This window comes from Alosa pseudoharengus, unplaced genomic scaffold (assembly GCF_046254945.1).
Source record: "Alosa pseudoharengus isolate Yale_2024_CS ecotype anadromous, Long Island Sound unplaced genomic scaffold, YU_APseudo_1.1 YU_APseudo_1.1_scf_17, whole genome shotgun sequence".
Taxonomy (NCBI): domain Eukaryota; kingdom Metazoa; phylum Chordata; class Actinopteri; order Clupeiformes; family Clupeidae; genus Alosa; species Alosa pseudoharengus.
The window spans coordinates 2,028,841-2,049,159 of NW_027468640.1; the positions used below are offsets into that span (position 1 = coordinate 2,028,841).

At 40.3% G+C, this 20,319-nt stretch overlaps 1 protein-coding gene and 1 long non-coding RNA gene across 3 annotated transcripts; one reads left to right on the forward strand and one right to left on the reverse strand.

The window, feature by feature from the left end:
• Positions 1-375: 375 nt before the first annotated feature.
• LOC143127898 (uncharacterized) lies at positions 376-1,751 on the forward strand. Its single transcript, XR_012987719.1, has 3 exons — positions 376-757; positions 958-978; positions 1,602-1,751. It is a non-coding gene; the product is annotated as an uncharacterized LOC143127898 (long non-coding RNA).
• Positions 1,752-3,938: 2,187 nt separating this feature from the next.
• On the reverse strand, positions 3,939-13,958 carry LOC143127899 (uncharacterized). 2 transcript variants are annotated; one of them, XM_076289603.1, is made up of 6 exons: positions 13,664-13,958; positions 10,774-10,870; positions 9,305-10,249; positions 8,484-8,651; positions 6,900-6,995; positions 3,939-4,783 (listed from the first exon to the last, which is right to left on the reverse strand). In XM_076289603.1, exons 3-6 carry the CDS (start codon positions 10,247-10,249, stop codon positions 4,463-4,465), a joined length of 1,530 nt encoding a protein of 509 aa, XP_076145718.1. In that variant the 5' UTR covers positions 10,774-10,870; positions 13,664-13,958; the 3' UTR covers positions 3,939-4,462. The 2 variants fall into 2 exon arrangements, with proteins under 2 accessions (XP_076145718.1, XP_076145719.1); XM_076289604.1 differs by lacking the exon at positions 13,664-13,958 and having other exon boundaries at positions 10,774-10,932.
• Between the last annotated feature and the right edge of the window lie 6,361 nt (positions 13,959-20,319).

The window sequence follows — 20,319 nt, forward strand, 5'->3', positions numbered from 1 at the left end:
TAATCCAAGTACTCCCTGTCCTGACTGAGTTCGGAGCAAGTTCAGCACAACAGTGCTGAGCATGGACAAACTGAAAAGAGATAAGGACTCTGAGGCCTTTGTTAAGGCAACAGTGGCAAGCTGGAGAGCAAAGAGGGAACTTGGAAGTGCAATGGAAGCGCTTGCAGCATCAAAGAGACAATACAGGCACCTACAGTAGGGTGGCCTAAGGCTTCAAGTCTGGGGAAACCAGTAGCAGCACCATCCTCAACACTATGGCAGTAGGAGCAACCATTACAGGTGTTCCCAAACCTGTCAGTCTACTGGCCTATGGATACCTATTATAGTGGGCACAGTCCAGCCCATGGCAGCCAAAATCTCCATGTCAGTGGGGGTGGAGACTCAGACAAGATGGGAATAACTAAGGCAGAGTGAGAGGCAATTACAGAGGAGGCATCATGTGAGAATGGACATCTGAAGCAAGACAATCATCAGTTTGTTTTGACTGTCAAAGAAGTGGACAAAAGAAACAGGACAGGGAGAGGGAGGAGACACCCAGGCACTGAAGGATGAGCCCAACGAGCATGCCTTCCTCTTCCCTTGTGAGATAGTATAGTTTTAAGGAGGCCTAGAGAATTCTACAAGAGAAGGTTTATACCAATACTATCAAAGTGAGTTGATGAGGACACCATGCTGAGGGACTATTTTATGGGTGAGCCCACCTGATACCCAACGATGCCCTGACTAGGTACAGAGAAGGTAGTTAAGACATCTCAGGGTAAGTAGGTAAATACTTTGTTAAGCAAATTTAAAGTATGATTTACTCTTATTCTTACCTTTATTATATGTTGATTGTTATTTTGAATAGAAGTGACTACTGTTTAATTAATTGTAAATGCAAATGTTTTAATCAAATTAAGTCACAAAGTGATAACACTGCTATTTTTAATGTCAAATGACACTCCATTAATTTTTCAGGATAGGTGGTGGTGTAAGTAGGTAAGACTAATTTGGCTATGTCCTAGGGACTGTTACATATTAACATATTACCTCTAGATCATGGGAGTTCCCTAGTGGTCACTCACACTCAACAAGTCTAAGGAATAGAATGATTTAGCTTTAATGGGAAAATAAAGTTTGTAGGAATATTAAAATGATATAATATCTGCTTTACATGTAACTAATGTGAAGCCAAAAAATCGTACGTACTATACTATGACATTTGATAAAGAAAGCAATAGATAAAATAAAGAAAGCAGAGAAATAGGATTAGAAAATAGAACTAGGATTTACTAATAGTTTAGATAGCCTAGATAAAGTAGTATAGGGCTAGAAGAGGTAAGTGTAGTTTTTGAAGAATAAAACATTATAAAAGTCTATGACATGCAAATAAATTTGGAGTAAGGTATGTTGAAGAAATTATGAGATTACTGCATGTCCTAGAACATCTAATTAATATAGCTTACATAATAACCAGTCTTCAAGTAGTATTCCAAATTGACAATAAATAAAATAACAATGCTTATAGGGAAATTTGTTTAATCTCTATGCAAAAAGAGAATAGATGGAATTAGGATTATCATAAATCATTGTCAGAAGATTAAAATGTTTTATTATTTCAGAAATAGAAAAGCTGGTGGAAAGCTGTTGGTCTTCATGGAAGGAATGAAGGTCCACCAACTCTATTCTGTTAATCACAGTAACAAAGGGGGGCGAACCCCTGGTATAATGTTAAATCATATTATTTGTTACATTTGTTACCTTGGGTTACAGATTTTTTATAATTTTCACTGTCATTATTTGATTAATGTTTTATTTGAATGTCCCTTTGGAGAAAAGAGTCTGCTAAGTCCCATAAACTGTAACTCTAATGGTTAGTGGCATTTATATGATACTAACCAGATACTTTCCCAACAGATACTTGATATGGTGCTTTCCTTTGCGCATATTTGGATATATGCGCAAGGGGGGAGTAGGAAAGAGGAATATTTTTATTGAAGGATTTTTTGATTTTCATAGTTACAGGAAGTTATTGATGATAGTCTAAAAAATGTCATGTGTATAGTCATCATATCAGGAAAGTGATAGTGTTGTTTAAACCATTAGGTCCCAGAAGGATCATGAAAACACTTAGTTATTGATTACATTGATATGATAAAAATAAGAAACTTTGGTAGTGGTTTGTAGGGGTTTTCCGATGATAAGGGCAAATGACATGTTAAAAGGGAAAATTACTAAAATATGTGCCTCAACAGATTTAAACTGGTTTGATGCCTTACACATTGCTTCGATGCAAATAAGGTCACAATAAAACCAGAGTAATCACTTTTTGCATTAAAGATAAAAGCTGAGAGGTCCATCAGAGGCCCACCTTTGGATCAGCTCCGAGGACAAATTAGAAATGATATGGAATAATTGTCATTCATTCACAGAACAATTTATAAGCAGGAAAAAGGACTTTCGGAAGGACCTACAGGAAAAGAGTCAACAACCTACACTGTAAAACCCAACAAGTTAATTGAACTCAAAAAAATTGGTGAAACCGATTACACAAAAAAAATTGAGTAATGGTAACTTGGTTTTGCTAAGTCAAAGAAACTCAACTTTTTTAATTAGTCTTCACTAGCGAATTTTGAGTGTGTTCAACAAGTCTTTTTAAAGTTAAAGAAATATAAACTAGTTAAGTTCACAGTAATTAATAAAATTAAGCTTAGATAGCTTAATTGGATTTATTAATGTCAGCATGAAATATTTCATTTTGCATCAAGCAATTATTTAAATTAAATTTAACTTAAAAGTTTTAATTTTCAGAAAGTTGAACAAACTTGCCCATTTTGATTAGTTTCAACTTGAGGACTTGAAAGAATATTATTAAAAAGGTTGACACAGGCCAGTGAAATTATATCTTTTATTTTCATGTATACCACCATGGAAACAAGTACAGATTGCAACCAATTACCAATGGTATTATTTTTAAAAAAGCATGGGACAATAACAACAACCATCATCAAATCCACAGTAAAAATCCACAGTAAACTCAGTACTAATGGTGATTCACAGTAAACTCATCAACAAAGTGGAGGAATTGAAGAGTTTGGTTCCAAAACGCTATATCTTCCCTTTTAATGAATTTAATAAAAAAAATTGTTACTTGACAAAACTGCAATTTTATTAATATTACCTGAAATACACAATTAAATAACATGACATATTAATATTACCTGAAATACACAATTAAATAACATGACATATTAATGTTTTCAAAAATGGATTTATAGCGTTTTGAAACCAAACTCTTCAATTCATTTCCACTGATATTATAAAAATATTGGACAATAGTCACCACAATCATGAAATATGTACATCAATGTATGTCTAATCAAAATAACAAGTTTGATACTGGATATTTCAACTGTCACAACTAACACCAACACTGGATTTAAAAGAAATATTAAGGCACTATGGTCATGTGATTTAGGGCCTGATTCTCCAATGTGCAAGTGTAAAAAGCGTATTCTCCCACTCAACGTTTTTTGTTATGCGCTTTTGAAGGCTGTAGTTTGATAGCCTTACCCACTTCTTCCAGATCCAAAATGCCATAGGCCTATTTATTGGCTAACATTCAAAATTACAAAAAAAAAAATCTTGAACTGAAATTAGCAAACGATTTAATGACGATATCATGAACGAGCGATCACTTCGATTAGAGATACATGGAAACATTAATTCCACTATGCAGTACTTAGAGGGTCATTCCACGTCAATTCAACCAGGGCCCACACACTTAGGTCTCAAGAAAATCTGAAAAAATTACCAGGTGTACCTATGTTACCCAGGAGACACCCTGTAAAATTACTTTCATGTAAAATTAATACTTTCTAAGATAACAGCCAGTTTAGCAGGGGGAGGGGGTGTCGATTTTGTTCGCCCGTTTTTTTTTTGTCAAAGTTCACAAGCCCATAGTGCAGGAACTAAACCATGTAGGAGGCTCATATTTTGCATGCTGGTACATAAGTAGGAATAGTATGTAGCAAAATCGTCACGTCTACATGGTTTAGTTCTTGCACTATGGGCTTGTGAACTTTGACAAAAAAAGAGGCCGAACAAAATCGACACCCCCCTCCCCCTGAAAAACTGTCTGTATCTTGGAAAGTATTGATCTTACATAAAAGTAATTTTACAGTGTGTCTCCTGGGTAACATAGGTACACCTGGTAATTTTTTCAGAATTTTTTGAGACCAGTGGGCCCTGGTTGAATTGACGTGGAATGACCCTAGAACTTAAGCACAAACGGAAGAATCAGGCCTTTAGTGAGTGGGCCCTCTGCCCTAATTGACTTCTAAAGTGACCTCATGAAAATGTAACCAAACTAAGCTATCTGCATAAGCATAACAGATGTTTTGAGAAAAGAAACTAGCCTGGAGCCCGATGCTAGCGAGAAAGCTAATATGGCCGTGTTTCATGAGGTTACTTTAGAAGTCTATTACTCTTCACAGAGTTCGTTTCTAAGTGTCAACACTTTGGGCTTCATTTTGCTTTCCCCATCTAGGCCCATGAGACACTTCTGGATAAATTCAAAAGTATTTGAAACCTGTTTTGGATAGGTCAGGTCAAGGGCATAAAGACTACCAAAAAGCATGACAAATGCCTGACCAATGGTAGGAAATTCAATGATCATGTCACCCTCCAAAACAACTGAAGTCTTCTCTGGGCAGAGCCAGAGGGATGCATCTGCACTGTTTGCGCTGATCAGAACAAGTCCAACAGTAAGGTCCTCAATTTCTGGGAATTCCGATTGAGAGACCTGAAGAAATGAACAAAGAACAATGGTGTGTTACAGTTTTTTTCAGTCGCTAACAATCGTTTGTCCAACCAGTTGTCATATTTTCAAAACTCTAAACACAATTAACACAGCATCAGTCTTTTGTGGCCATACCATTCACACATTTCATGTCGTTTTCACACGATATGCAGTCAGTGAACACATTTCCACAAGCAATACTGTAAGCAATACTGTAAAACTTTTTCTGTTGTATCATACTGTAAACAGTATTTCTACTGTACCTCCTGTAGTAAACAGTAAAGGGAAAAAACTGATTTGCTTTTTACTGGAATGCTTTTGAATTTGAACATTACATGTGGACATACAGTTCCCAACCAAGAAATTTAGTGTAAAAACGGTGGATTGCATGTTTTGCATGCAAATACCTGTAAAACTGAAACATAAAAGTCTATGCAGTTTTTGTAATGTCAACAATAGCCAGTATTTTGAAACCTGATGTACTTTGATTGACTACATGTACCTTGTGAAGTGAAAACAAGTGTTATTCTTTGACAGAATAATTTCATTTTGAGTCAGATTTCCAGTGTTTTGGTAAAGTTAGTGTGTGCAGAGAAATATGTGTTCTATTTTGAAATGAAGAGTTAGTATATATTTAACAACATGTGTTTTTGATTATTCATTTGGCCAATTGTGTTTTGCAGGTGTGAGTCTGTTAAGAGTTTAGAAAAGTATCTGAAGTATGGGTAAGCACTTGTTAGCGATTGAAAAAAATGGTTAAAAAATGAATATCTAATAGGCATTACATGTCAAGTGATACCATGTCCCATTGAAGGAGAAGTTCGGTGTGATATTGAAACATGATACCGAGTGTGAACTTTTGTCTCATAGCTCATCTCGGCTTGTCCCCTGCACTCCGAAATCTGGCGCTAGTTAGCTGATGCTACCAACAGGTTTTCAAAGGGGGTGCCTCGGGCATCGGCCTAGCCATGCAAATAAATCACTGTTTTACACCATTTACGAGGCTCAAAGTAGCTCCACACTTTATTGGTAGACTTCAGAGGGCCCTGACATTTAAAACGAGACATTGAGAACTTTGAAAAAGCACTGGTAGTTTATTTACAAGACGATTTATACAGACAGTACCTTCAGGAAGTTTACCGTTTGCCTCCATCTTGAATTTAGTCACGCTAAGTCGAGCGACGAGTACGAATGAACAGGTATGATAAGGGATCGATCACATTCCAAAAATAATTCCGTGGAAATGCATGGATTCCAGTTGCTTCCAGTACCAGCAACTGGAATCCATGCATTTCCACGGAATTATTTAGTAAACTTCCTGAAGGTACTGTCTGTATAAATCGTCTTGTAAATAAACTACCAGTGCTTTTTCAAATTTCTCAATGTCTCGTTTTAAATGTCAGGGCCCTCGGAAGTCTACCAATGAAGTGTGGAGCTACTTTGAGCCTCGTAAATGGTGTAAAACAGTGACTTATTTGCATGGCTAGGCCGATGCCCGAGGCACCCCCTTTGAAAACCTGTTGGTAGCATCGGCTAACTAGCGCCAGATTTCGGAGTGCAAGGGACAAGCCGAGATGAGCAATGAGACAAAAGTTCACACTCGGTATCATGTTTCAACACACTTTAGGTCAATATCACACCGAACTTCTCCTTTAAGTTTAACATTTTCTCTTCAAAGTTTTCCAGGGCAGTTGTATTATTGAAATAATTACTTGAAATAATACTAAGTAACATCCCTGGAGTTTCCTGGTGAAAGAAACAAACAAAAAAGCAAAAGCTTGAAATGTAACTTGAGCGTTATTCGACCCATAGCCCTGTTGTTCGAGGTCACTGCTCTCCGTAGGAATAAAAATGAGAAAATTTGGTGCAACATAGACTGAGTAGTGGCCCAGCAGCTATTGATAACCTACCAGGGCATTTGACTTTAGTTTCAGTTTGGTTCAAATGCCTTATTAGGTTAGTTTAAGCTGCTGGACCAGTATTTGCCCTATGTTGTACCCAATGTTCTCATTGTTTTTCATTTTAATAGCATACGTTGACCTAGAAACAACAGGGCCATGGGTCGCTTAATGCCACCGTTACGCTTTAACTGTCAATAATAGACAACATGCTTACTTACATCCCATGTCTTTATAAAAGTGGCATCATCCTCATGGAGGTAGAAAGGAAGGCCACGGAGCGCCACAGCACGTCGGAGATTCACATCAGAAGATCCCTGCATGTGAAAACAGTCATGTAGTCATGCCAGTAATAATAACTACAAAATGCAATTCAATAGGATTACCTTTTTTTGATAGTTAGTACAGCTTCTGAAACCAAAGCATTCTTTTTATCTAAGTCCATGAAGGACTTGTATTAGACTCTGTGTTTGAAGAAGGGATATACTTGTAGTCCTCTCTACTCATCACCATTTTGCAGATCTAATCTACAACAATATGGATTTTATTAGATGGCGCCACTAACCTAATCATCATGATCACAGCCATCTGGACATCCACATTATTTGTAGATTAGATCCCCAAAATGGCAGTAGAGAGGAATATATCCCCTTCTTCATACAGAGTCTGACGCGAATTCTCCATGGACTTGCGGTAACAAGAATGCTCTGTTTGACTATAGCTCTTTTGAACTTTCGTACCAACTGCCATAGAAAGGTAAAGCTGTTTTGAGCTGTGTACATTGTTTAATATCAATTTATTTTCAGTTGACGAGTAGTAGTGTAAGCTGCAAGTTAATTGTGTGTCATTCAAAGCATCTTGCTACATCAAATCAAATTCTCCAATGAATTCAAAAAATGCTCATTGACAATGGGTTATATCCCAACCTGGTCTCATTAGGGAAACGTTCCCCTGGGAACGTTTTGGCAAACCCAGCCAAACGTTCCACCAGACACGTTTCTGAGGTGCAAACTAGCCAGCAACCCAGCGGGGGTGCTAAAGAGAGACGTTTAGACTTTGTTTACTACAGTTAGGTCTGGTCTGGTGCGTTGGGTTGAATTGCACGGCTTGGCCCTGCACACAAGCCGTGCAATTCAACCCAACGCACGAAGACCAGACTCAGCACACAGCCGGATTCGAACCTGCGACCAGCTGCACCTCGGAGCGGAAGTCGAGCGTGTTGACAATTGAGCTAAAATCCCCCGGGATGCTAGTGAAAAAAAACCCCACCAAGATGTGGCAGCTAACTCATAGACGGCAGTTCAGGGTTTGTGCCCTTATAATTTGTGAAACGTAGCGAGATATAGGCACTATTAATCCAAAACTTTGGTTTTCTAACCAAAGAATACTGCTGAGCTTGTGTAAGCTACAATTTAGTTTGACCAGACCTAACTGTAGTAAACAAAGTCTAAACGTCTCTCTTTAGCACCCCCGCTGAGTTGCTGGCTAGTTTGCACCTCAGAAACGTGTCTGGTGGAACGTTTGGCTGGGTTTGCCAAAACGTTCCCAGGGGAACGTCTCCCTAATGAGACCAGGTTGTTATATCCTGTAGCATTCAAAAATAGAGAAAGGATGATTTTACACCCGAGTTGTCCTTTAACTTGAACTTGGAGAAAACACTTGTTTTAATTGTGTTGAGATATTTTAAGTCTTCTTATTTGATTAAATGATCAAATGCCAACAGTCGAAATTGTGTGTGTATATTAGTCAGGGTGAGGTTAAATAATTTCAAATGCACTGTACAAGTAAAAGTGTAAAAAACTCACTTGGAGGTCGTAAACCCTGAGGATCTCACCCAGGGCTTCAGCCACTTTTCCTGAACGAGCTGCTTTTTTTCGATATAAGGAGTGTAGACGCAGAAGATGCTGGTCCAGGTGTTCATAGAAGGTGCTCTCGAGGTTAATATTCGTTATTCGGTGGAACTCCGCACTGATCTGTAAAGATAAATAAGGGAAAATGTGTCAATATACAGTCCAATGCAGTATTATGATCCTGTAAAAAGGGAAAATAACATTACAAAACAAATCTTTGGTAACACTTTAATTTAATGTGTCGCTGTTAAAGTGTACCTACCTAATTAGGTACAGTGGTACAACCTGTGTAACAACATGTACTATCAGGTACTATCATTGTACTTGCATTATGTATTTGTGGGTACCTACATATAGTTGTTACATTGTAATACTGGGTGCTTTTACAAAACTTTGCCAATTTGCCTAAATTTTCATCAGAGGCAAAGAGCTGACCTGAGACCTGCTGGATGGGGTAAATCTGCCCATGATAGATTTGCCTCTTTGCCTCTGATGAAAATGTAGGCAAATTGGCAAAGTTTTGTAAAAGCACTCAGTATTACAATTTAACAACTATATGTAGGTACCCACACAGGTTGTACCACTGTACCTAATTAGGTAGGTACACTGTAATAGCGACACATTAAAATAAAGTGTTACCAAATTTTTTAACTATGAATCTCTATGAAACTATGAAATATGCATTATACAATCCAAGTTCATATCAAAATACATTTGGTCAGAACCACACATGAAATTAATCTATTCAAGTATTTGTAAAAAAAAGAAATGCTTACCTGGGATTCTAACATGAGTGCAGGCCACCGAACCAATACGTCTGCAAGGGGAAGGACATCTGATATTATCTCCTTCCTCCTCAATGCAAACGTCGTCTGCATCAACCTCTGAATCTGCATCATGTTTTTGTCTTGCATCTTACACTCCTCTACTATCTCTTGTCGAAGTTGCTCCAGTGTTGATCCATCTTCTCCTCTTGGGTAATTTGGTAAGAAGTTTACTTCGGCTCTTCTTGGCTTTTTTATTTTGCTGTGGGGCGGTTGTCTCTCTGGGTTATTTTTACTCCTCTTGCCCGCATTGACAGTTACCTCCAGACACCCAGCTTGTTTCAGTTTGTAACGATAGTTCCCCATCTTAAACTTGAGGGAGTACAACCATGCATACCATCCCGGTGAAGCAGGGTCTCTCAGACATGGATGCTTGTTGACAAGGGCCTGTGCAACGCTGCCAAGTAATTTGTCGTCAGGATATGCGGTAAGGCTATTAATTTTGTCTGCAATGGTCTGAAGCACATTGTGTTTCTGCCCCTTTAACAGCTTGAGACGCTTTCCTGTTTTCTCATATGCGAGATTACCCTCAGCCAGGATAAGCTCGACCTCGTATGTAAATTCAGGCACTACGAAATCATGAGAATATTTCTCAGTTCGTACAGTGCCCTGGGCTACAGTGCACTGGGCTACAGCACCACTGGCACTTGATTCAGCAACAACACTAGGCACCACTTTTAATACTGCCTTCTGTGGAAGTTCCTCAATGTCCCCGAGAGAGCACAATTGCCCATCAAAGTCTGGGTCTTCATACGAAACGCTAAAATCAAAGTCTAACTGGAACTTTTGCTTGAAGAGCAATTTTAGCTCATTGACCGATTCTGGCCGTGATGTGAGGGTCATCTTTCTTACATCAGTCGGTGTGTGGACATGGAAAAGGAAGTTCTCCCCCATCATCTGTCATCAAAGAGAATTATTAAGTTAAGTATGTTAATTAAAAAGCATCTGTCCAGAAAAGAGTCATATATATGTAACTATGAACAAATGGTTATGCCATGACATATTGGTTCAGGAATCTGTAATGAAGTTAAATCTCAATGTTGACAAGTGTAAGAGACAATGTCGACATTGTTAACATCTTATTCCTTTTATTTGCTTCCTGCTAGAGGCATTAACTTGATCAAATGTATTAATGGTTTGATTGGTCATTAAATATAAAATATCTCTAATGCATTACAAATGTACACATACACTACATTGCCAAAAGTATTGGCTCAATGTATTGGTGAGCCAATACTTTTGGCAATAGTGTATGTTTCAATAGCTCTTATTCCCACCCTATCCTCTTCTTTGAACACAACTGTACATAAAAACGAAACCTTTAAAAAGGGACAGGGCTGGGAAACTGATTATGAAATATTGATATGCTTTTTCAGTGTTAATAGCAAATGGCCGTCAGTAGCATATGCTGTCAGACTTACTGTGTCATTCAATTGAGATGGGTGGACTACAGCGAGGTCTGAAGTTGTAGTCAGCTCATATGATCGTAGGTGTTCAAAATACCACGTGTTGTATTGCCTGCAAAGAAAGGAAACAGAGTTATTCACAAGTAGTATCTGTTCAATCCTACAAAATGTCGGAAGTCCTCCTTCCTGGCCTGCAGAAACAAACATCCCATTGGCAAATTCTGTGCCATTTATGGAAACCTTTGATGTTGTGTATACAGTCTCGCTTTCTGTCTTAGTAACTATGAAGTCTTTTGCCACTTGTGCCAGAGTAGCAACCTGGACAGAGGTGACATTTGAGGCTTGTACACTAGGTCTGAAAAATGATGGTGCATTCAGGTGAAATGCCATCATGTGTTGATGTCTGGTGGCAAGAGTTTTCAAGACATTTTTGAAATTGTGTGTGTCCTGTACTACTCTTTTGAAAAAACGATGTTTTCCCTCGAACCTCATGGTCCAAAGGTGAACCAGCGGTCCAAAACATCTGGTCAGTTCAGGGTAATGCTCAATGTAATGATGTTTGGGCCGAAGTTTGATGTGTGGAAACACTTCTTTCAGACCCAGTCTGTGATCGCTTATCTTCATCTGCATATACTGGATAGATTCCTCTGTGAAGGATGGAGACAACACCAGCTGCACAATTTCTTTGAGGTCCATTATTATGGCCCATACGTCATCACCCTCAGGAACCTTACTTCCTACCATGAGTGGTAACAATCTCAACAATGTGGCATTTTCGTGGCCATTTCCCCCAATGCTCCCTTTGGCTGCAAAGGTCTTTGAGATCACTTTTGGTTTATCAAGCTTATCAGAATGCTGGTATGGAAATGTACGAATTTTTGTGTTGAGATACTCAAGACTGAAAAACTTTCTTTTAATCATTTCATTGATGCACAAGGCCAACTCAACAGGCACAATGCCCTCAAACAGATCATGGAGTATATCAGGCGGGAAACCAGTAATGGGATGAAAATACTGCAATGCCTTACTGAGAACACACTCTCCCTTAACACCACAGTTAATTAGCATTTCCCCCTGTACAACACTTTGCACATGAAGGTCATGGCAAGCTTTTGTCCTCTGAGTAAACTCACCATCAGACACTTCAAAGGCCTGTATTTGGTCTGTAGAAACACAACAGAACCTACAGACACTCGGTCCTCGAAAAGACTGCACAAAACCTGCAAGACCATGAGCAGCCAAATTGTCAGCTGCCACACAGAACACTGTACCCTTAACACACTGGCCAAGAGCTTCAATGAAAATCCCATCCTTCTCAAGAATTTGCAAGTCTCTCATCAAAGGTGACAAGACATCCTCATAACCACACCTCTGCACATCAGGCACTTTACAGAGTAGAGCTAGCTGGATGACATGCAGACTAGACCTATACTTAGCCGGTATGTTTGCAAGCAACCAATACACAGCACAAAGTTTGTGAATCTTTCGAGATGTACCTAAAGGATTTGCAAGCTCAATGTCATCAATATACAATATCAGTGACAATTTCAGGTCCCCTGTTGCTGACCAAAATGAATTTTCTTTGAAATATGTGCCATCTTCATGAGACATATACATGCAAGGTGATGTTGGTTTGGCTTCGAGAATTTTGTCAAGCATATCAGTGTTTTTAAACATTGTTTGAAGCATCTGTGTTATTGGAACATAGACTGCTGAACTGGAATCATCTACAGTATACTGCAGAGGCATTACAAGAGGGTAATTATCCCTCACAAATGTTTTCCTCCGCTTAGCAGTTGAGAGTGCTTCACCTGCTGTTGTAGCACTGACAAAGACATTACTTTCCATGACAGCATCTACTAACTCATCAAGAAGCCCATCACTGACAGACTGATCATGCTCTTGTAAAACTGTTGTGATTGAATCTCTGACAAGTGGTTTGGACAATGAGAAAATTTGAACCAAATTGTCCACTATGTCTTGAATAGCCATATCTGATACATGAAGAACACTGTGCATTTTCAAGAACAAGGATGCCAAATTGTTTTTCAACTGTACTTGCAATTCACCTACAGTAGTAGTACAACCAGAAGTTTCACATTGTAGTGTATCCAACTCAGGACAATTCAAAAAGGAATCGGCCTCATCTAATTCAACTAGTCTCTGCATTACTGGGGCATCAGCGTCTGTTGAGACAAGCTCTTGTTTAAAATCAGATGCATCACCATTTGGATGAGTCCTACTTTTATGTGCATTGAATGACGAATACACATTTGAACGATACTGACAGTATCTATAAGGACAATCCACCATCTCGTGTCGTTTTAAATGCATCCTTAAATGACCGAGAACAGTTTGCACATTAAACGGTTGTTTAAACCCACACAGCTGGCATGTGAATAATGCACATTCTGACTGAGTATGAAGTGTCTGAGTGTGTGACCGTGTCAAATGAATTTTTAGTGCATTTATGGACTGAAATGCGCACACACAGTCATCATAAAGGCATGGCAGTTGACTAATGGACGATACACTGCTAGCATGCTGTAAGCGGTAATGTTGCAGGACCTGCGCCCTGTTATCAAGCAGCACACGACATAACTTACACTTCCAAGACATTGTGTTAAACAGTGCTTACGCCGTAAGTAAGCACTGTTAGTAAGCTTTACTTGGTTAGTCAGTCTACATATTTTTAGAGCTCATATTGGCGAATTGAATTAAGATTGCTGCGCTAGCTGATCCAGCAAATGCTGGCATACAGCAGCCAAATTCTTAGGCTAGCTTCTAGATGCTAACGTTAGCTAGTTCTTAACGTTACTGGACAAAGTTGCACCTATGCCATTTTTGAACAGATGCTGTTTAAACAATATAAACAACGTGCTTTAGGGTCGCCTTCTCCACTTACGTTAAATTCCACTTTTGTGTTCTCTTCTCCTTGTCTCGTAGTCATGCAGCTCTCTTCTAGTGTCTTGTCTGTCTGTCTGGTCAACCGTTGTCGTCGTCTTCGCTCAGCGCTGTCTCCAGGCAGAAGCTCCACCTACAAATTTGCTACATTGGCACCTTTTCCCACGCTTCTTATTTTTTCCAAATGACTCAAAGCGGATGAGTGCTGTCAACTTAAAAGTTAGAATTTGTTCAAATAACTCAGACGATTAGAGTACTAATAACTTTTTTCAATTTTTGAGTGTTTACAAGTCAAAAAAATTATTTTACTTGTACTGTTCGGTTTTACAGTGTACAGTATACTGCCTGGGGACAGAAATGGTCCTGGCAGTGGTGGGTATAGTGTTTTTGTGCATGTATGCACCTGTTTCCCTGTTGATTGTAGACTTCCAGGCAAGGAATCCAGTGAGGAAGGGGGGACATTGTCCCAGCAACATCTGCCCTGATAACAAACAGGGAATGGACATAAAACTGCAGAGATCCCAGTCCATGACATACCACCAAACCACCAGGAAATGAGCTATTCAATTGTTTTTTTCACAAGTGAGGCTGACAAAGAAGACTCAGGTAACACAGAAATTATTGACTGAAATCTTATCAACCACCAGGAATCTGGAATATTGACGAATCTTCCAATATGAAAGAAGTCTGTTATGTGCTTGGAGCACTAAGAGAACAGGTGGCTGCAACCTTCTGGGTAGCTATGCACCACTGGGTGATGTTGGATCAGATATTAGCCAAAGAAAATGGAGTGTGTGTCAACATAGGAGTAGTATTGTAGTAGTAGTATAAGTAGTATTTTTATTCCCATAACATAGCTATGGCAAAACTAATAATGATAGAATGATAGTTTAAGGGGGCATTAGGAGGATTAGAAATATGGCTAGCACAAATAGGAATAGTTGTAGGAATAGGTTTGCTTGTATTTGTGCTTGTTTTCTCTTTGTTTCTTCCTTGTTTGAGATCCATAGTGCTTAAAACAGTGGCTGGGAGAAATGGATCACTGCTGTTGATGAATGAAGCAAATGGCAACCCTTGTGGAAGGAGATACTAGTGCCAGGACAGATGACAAGGAAATGGCAACATGACAGTGATGCCAATGATGCCAGAACTGATGCTCCTCATAGAGGAGTGGAGAAAGGAGGAACATTAGGATATAGTATGCTGGTTGGAAGCAAAACCAGCTCTTTCATTGATGAAGTGGGATTGGGTGTGGACTCCACTCCGTCCAACAGCCAAGCCACCAATGTTCTCAAAGCATATGAGATGGAGTGCGGAACTAAGACAATGGCTTTTGTTTTTGTGAATTGCAACATTCGTAACATACTTCACACTTGAAGCTCAGCATCCAACATTTGCTAATACATCTGCGATTGCATTTACACTCTGCCATCTCCGAGGAACAAAGAATGGACTAAAAACTGTGTGTGATGAGAATTAATTATTAATAGTTTGGTGTTACTTTGTTTTCAGAGAAGAGGGTCATTATAGCATGTAACCTATCTTCATGTAGAAGCTTAGAATATTATAGGACTAGCCCTATCTGAAAACACCCATCAGGAATTCTTATGTGATCTGTTTGCTCATTTGATGAATTTATGGGGATGGAAAAGCATATGTGTAGTTGAAGGAAAGTTTCTCCTCTTGCTTGTTGTAAACAAGTGTTGCTGTAATAACAGGACAGTAGAAGAGTTTCCCTTATGAAGGTTTTTTTCCTCTAAAAACAATGAAAAAAAGAGGTTTTCCCTTAAGGGTTTTCGCTTCCACCGAGAGGATTTGAAACTTGCCATTCTATTTGATAATAACACTACACTATTGGATTTGATTTAAGTGAGGGTTGGTTCAAGGGTGTAATAACAGTACTAATATAAGAGGTTGATGTATATCAGTGGTATTGGGGACAATTGCTTAATCTTATAGTTGCTGCTGTGGTAACTGGTTTGCCTAGTTGACTGTTTGTAGTGTGACTCAGCTTAGCAGCTGTATTTTCTTGATAGTAGGGGAGGTGTTAAAATAGTGATAAATGTTTGATCTTGCTGCATAAGTGAGCACTTCATGCACAAAGGGGGGATATGTCGTGGCCTTTATTGAAATATATCCTTTAGTTTATATATCTTTTATGTAGTATCTTTATTCTGTGTAATATCATTGCTTTGTGAAACTGAATTCTGTAGTATGTTCAGTGTGGGAAAGGAAGACTGGTTTAAGTGAAAGAGCAGACCTGGCAGAAAATGGCATAGATAAGGTTTGGTGACAGGAAATGTATACAAAACCTAAAGAATGTATGAATGACAGGATGAGAGGGCAAAGGTGAAGTACCATACGTTACTTGGTCAGTTATCTGTAAACAAAGTGGGTGCTGTCTAGGATGACTTGAAGGGGTATAAAGGCTGGACAACAGCCAGAGGATGTTAGCCTATCTTACTTTGCTTTCACTTACTTGCTTTCTTCACTAATGCTCCGGAGTGCATTAAAGCCATCATTTGCAGTATACATCCATGGTGTGCGGACTTCTTTTGAGTTTTTATTATTTAATGTGGATTTGACACCACACTACCCAGAGCCATATAAAGGTAGAGTTGCGACAACTCCATTGACGCTAATGTTCCATTTTTTTCAACAATGGCGGCTAATAGACTTCTCCAGAATATATCCCGCCTCCTAACTTCCGTATCCATCCAACTTCCGGGCGTGGATTGTCTATGGGAAATAACATGGCGTTTTGAAAGATCGTACCTGTCAAACTCTGTAGGTGACAAAGTAGAAAAAGCTGCTGGGCAGATTGGCCTACACACTTCTGCCATCTAGTTTCCACTGGATTTTTTGATTTTCGGTGCCGTTTAAGTACAATCAAAAGACAATCAAAAAATCCAGTGGAAACTATATGAGAACTATATGAGAAGAAGCAACTTCACACAGAGGCTTGGGCTTCAGGGCCCCCTGAGCTCTTGGGCCCAGTAAGCCCATTCAGTAATCCATCCCTGGACCAGTGACTCCATTTGTTTTCAAAATGTATACTTTAAAAGAAATTACAAACTAGAGTATCTTATGATAACCTCTATATTACACAGAATGTGGTTCTTTGACTTATTACTTACACCTGAAGATTAAACTAAGGCTTAGACTCATAGGTTTGGCCTAATAAGATTTTGTCTTTTAATTTAGATGTTATTATGCTGGCGGCTAATCACACAATTTAAACATAGTTTGAAAGGGACAGGATTCAGGAATAGGCTACTAAGACAGGCCCCTCTTCTGTCTGACTCACTTCATGTTACCCCTGTATGGATTATAGACTGGCTTCTGACAGAAATGACGTTTTGTGCCAACATGTAGAAACACTAGGCCTACTACAGCCTTTAATTGGTGAATGGAGGTGCAAATTCCTTTCTTTGGTTATTGTCCGCGATTCACATTAACTGTAGGCTATCATCACATTGTAAACGTTTTTTCCAACTTGTGTGCTGTCGCCACATTTGATTACGTTTTGCCTGCATGGATGCGCGATTGAGTGCGCATCTAAATAATATGCAAGATGCAACAATCATTTCTAAGAGGCCTATAAACGGTAATTTCTGGCATTACTACTAGTATATGAATGCATTATTTATGTTGAAAGACGTGAAAGAAATGACACAGGCTTGCACAAATTCATCATTTAAAATAAAACGTTTCACTTTCGCTATCATTACGAGAATAGGCTACAATATGGAAAATGTTCCCTTTCAGTCTGATCGGCTCCAAAAATGTATGGGATTTCCTTAGCCTGTGCTACACCTTTCCAATAAGTTTTGTGAAAATTGTACCGGTAGCTTTAGCGATATTGTTGACAGCCCTACCTCACCGCAGTAGGGTGCAGTAAATGGAAGCTTTTGATAGCGCACGCCACTAACGAAAAACGGAAAATCGCCAGGACAAACCACTCAGGGGTGTAGGCTACTCTGGAACCATAGGTCACTAATTTGTGCATTAGTTACGTTTGATTACATTTCTGATGCGTGTTGGTTTCCTGTAGGCCTAGTGTAGCGCTTTATTCTTTCTTTATTTTTCTATGTCCGTATATTGGGGGGGACATTTTGGTCATATTTGAATATTGGGGGGGACACGTCCCCCTCAATGTCTATGGTGACTACGGCCCTGGTTCATAGCCTGGTTATTTATCGAAGGACTTACATGTCACGTTTTATATTGTAGCGATCTCACCCTCAGACAAGATTCACCTTTGGCCAGGACGGCCATTTATTGGAACAGGAAGACTCAGACGTACACAGACATACGGATAGGGCAACACAGGGGTAGTCTCAGCCGCACATGTTACACACAATAAGGGTTTACCACACACATCAACACGAGGATAAACACATGAGGTACAACTAAAGAGACTAACACGCTAACAAATACACAACATGCTAAACGTAACTACAACTATTATAATCGACATTACACATTCTAGCATTCACTCGCACTGCATTCTGGGAGACACTCATTCAACGTTAGACATGAACATCCACCGACGCTACATAACCCCCTCCCGAGCCATTGTCGTCCCCGGCAATGACAGCTCAGCTCACCGCTCGCGGCTGCGTCGGTGTCAATCCCAGTGCTTAGTCCAAGTGACCGGAAAGCCTCCGGCTGCACGATAACCCATCCCGACTGGAAGGGCTCTCGGCTGCCTCTGTCACGTCAGTTCTCCCCCGAACAAGCACCAGAACCGGCCAGACGTGGGTCGTGGTGTCGCTTGGGCCCTCGGTTTCCCGCCGTGCAGCTGCGCTACCTGAAACAGCAGCAAACAGTCCCACTGCAAGCCGAACCCCCGGATACGCTGGAACCCCTGGACGTTCGGTAGCCCCCTCTGGCTACTGTGACAGCTCGTGGCCGTTGCCACCTGTCCACAGTGTGCCGATCTCCAGGCGGTCAGCAGTCCACGTCGAGGTCCCTCCTCGCGCTGCCCTCTTGTAGAACTTTTGTCGGCTGTCTCTCGAGCACAACGATGCTCCACTGTGGCGGGAAATGGAGACCCCGACCCTCTCAGCAGGCTCGGGACACACAGGAACTCACACACAAAACATGAAAAACATTGCGCAGACTTGCGTCAACCGGAACGTGCGCACTTAAAATCTCAAACAGTACACAAAACGATAGCTCCCAAGGCTCTACAGGTCGACGTTACCCTCTTGGTCACTAGCTGGAGCACCGCAAGCTCCCGAACTAGCAGCTATGACTCCATCACACTCTCGACCGGCAGCTGACGCTCTGGAAGTTCTTCCGTAGCTGGCGGTGTAAACCCGGCCGCTGTGGTCGTGTTCCAAGGTCGTCAGAGAGTTCGCGCTCTCTATGGATGAGATCCTCGGATGACGGCAGCATCGACATTGGCGTCGAGCCGGGAACTCCTCAGCCGGGGCCGCTTCCTCCAGCGTTGGCAGCTCTCGTCGGCTGTGCAGGGCTGGTCCCGCTGGTCGCCTGCACAGGTTCCGCGCCGGGCCGGAAGATCCTCCATCCTCCGAAGTGGCGAGCTCAGCGAGCTGGCTAGTCCTTAAAAGGACAATTGGAACATCTGCTGAGGTTCGCCGCCATCTTGTTGGTCTGGTCTTCGGCCTTCTTCTCCGTCTTGATCTGGCGTAGATCTTCGCGCCCCGGGAGGGGCCCATCCCCCTTCTGACACCAATGTAGCGATCTCACCCTCAGACAAGATTCACCTTTGGCCAGGACGGCCATTTATTGGAACAGGAAGACTCATACGGACACAGACATCTACATAGGGCAACACAGGGGTAGTCTCAGCCGCACATGCTACACACAATAAGGGTTTACCACACACATCAACACGAGGATAAACACATGAGGTACAACTAAAGAGACTAACACGCTAACAAATACACAACATGCTAAACGTAACTACAACTATTATAATCGACATTACACATTCTAGCATTCACTCGCACTGCATTCTGGGAGACACTCATTCAACGTTAGACATGAACATCCACCGACGCTACAATATTTTATTATGATCACTCGCATTACCATGGGGTTACTTAATAGGTAGGCCTAATGCTACGGTTAACTTAAAATGTCCACCATTACACTGGAGATGTTAAAAAACGTTTAAACTTTTTTTATTCTCCCGCGGCGATAGGCTAGGCTTGGCTAGGTAATCCGCTCATTAGCTCAGATCAGTGACTACCAGAGGAAACGCGGGGTAGAAAACTCAAACAAGTAATGTTAGACTAGCTGTGTTACAGTTTCTCGTTGCAAAATCAAAATTTCACAGGAGCTCCATGCGCTTTTGTAGGCTACACGCAGTCTCAAAAACACTGTTGACAGCTTTTCGAGTCACTGTACGAGGTCATTTATTTTATATAGCGATAATTTAGATACACTATGGGGTGGGTGCAATTGCGTTTTCTAAAGAATCTCCCGTCTTGATTTTGTACAGAAATTAATATTAAGTGACACGTAAAAGGGCAGAAAAAAAGGTCACCTTATATAGATATAAGGTCTGGAATTTAATTTAATATTGTTGTAATGGTAGGATAGCTACATAGTTTACACAATAATTACACTGTGTTATAAATATTGTATATCAATGCACTTATTGACTGTCAATTACCCAAAATC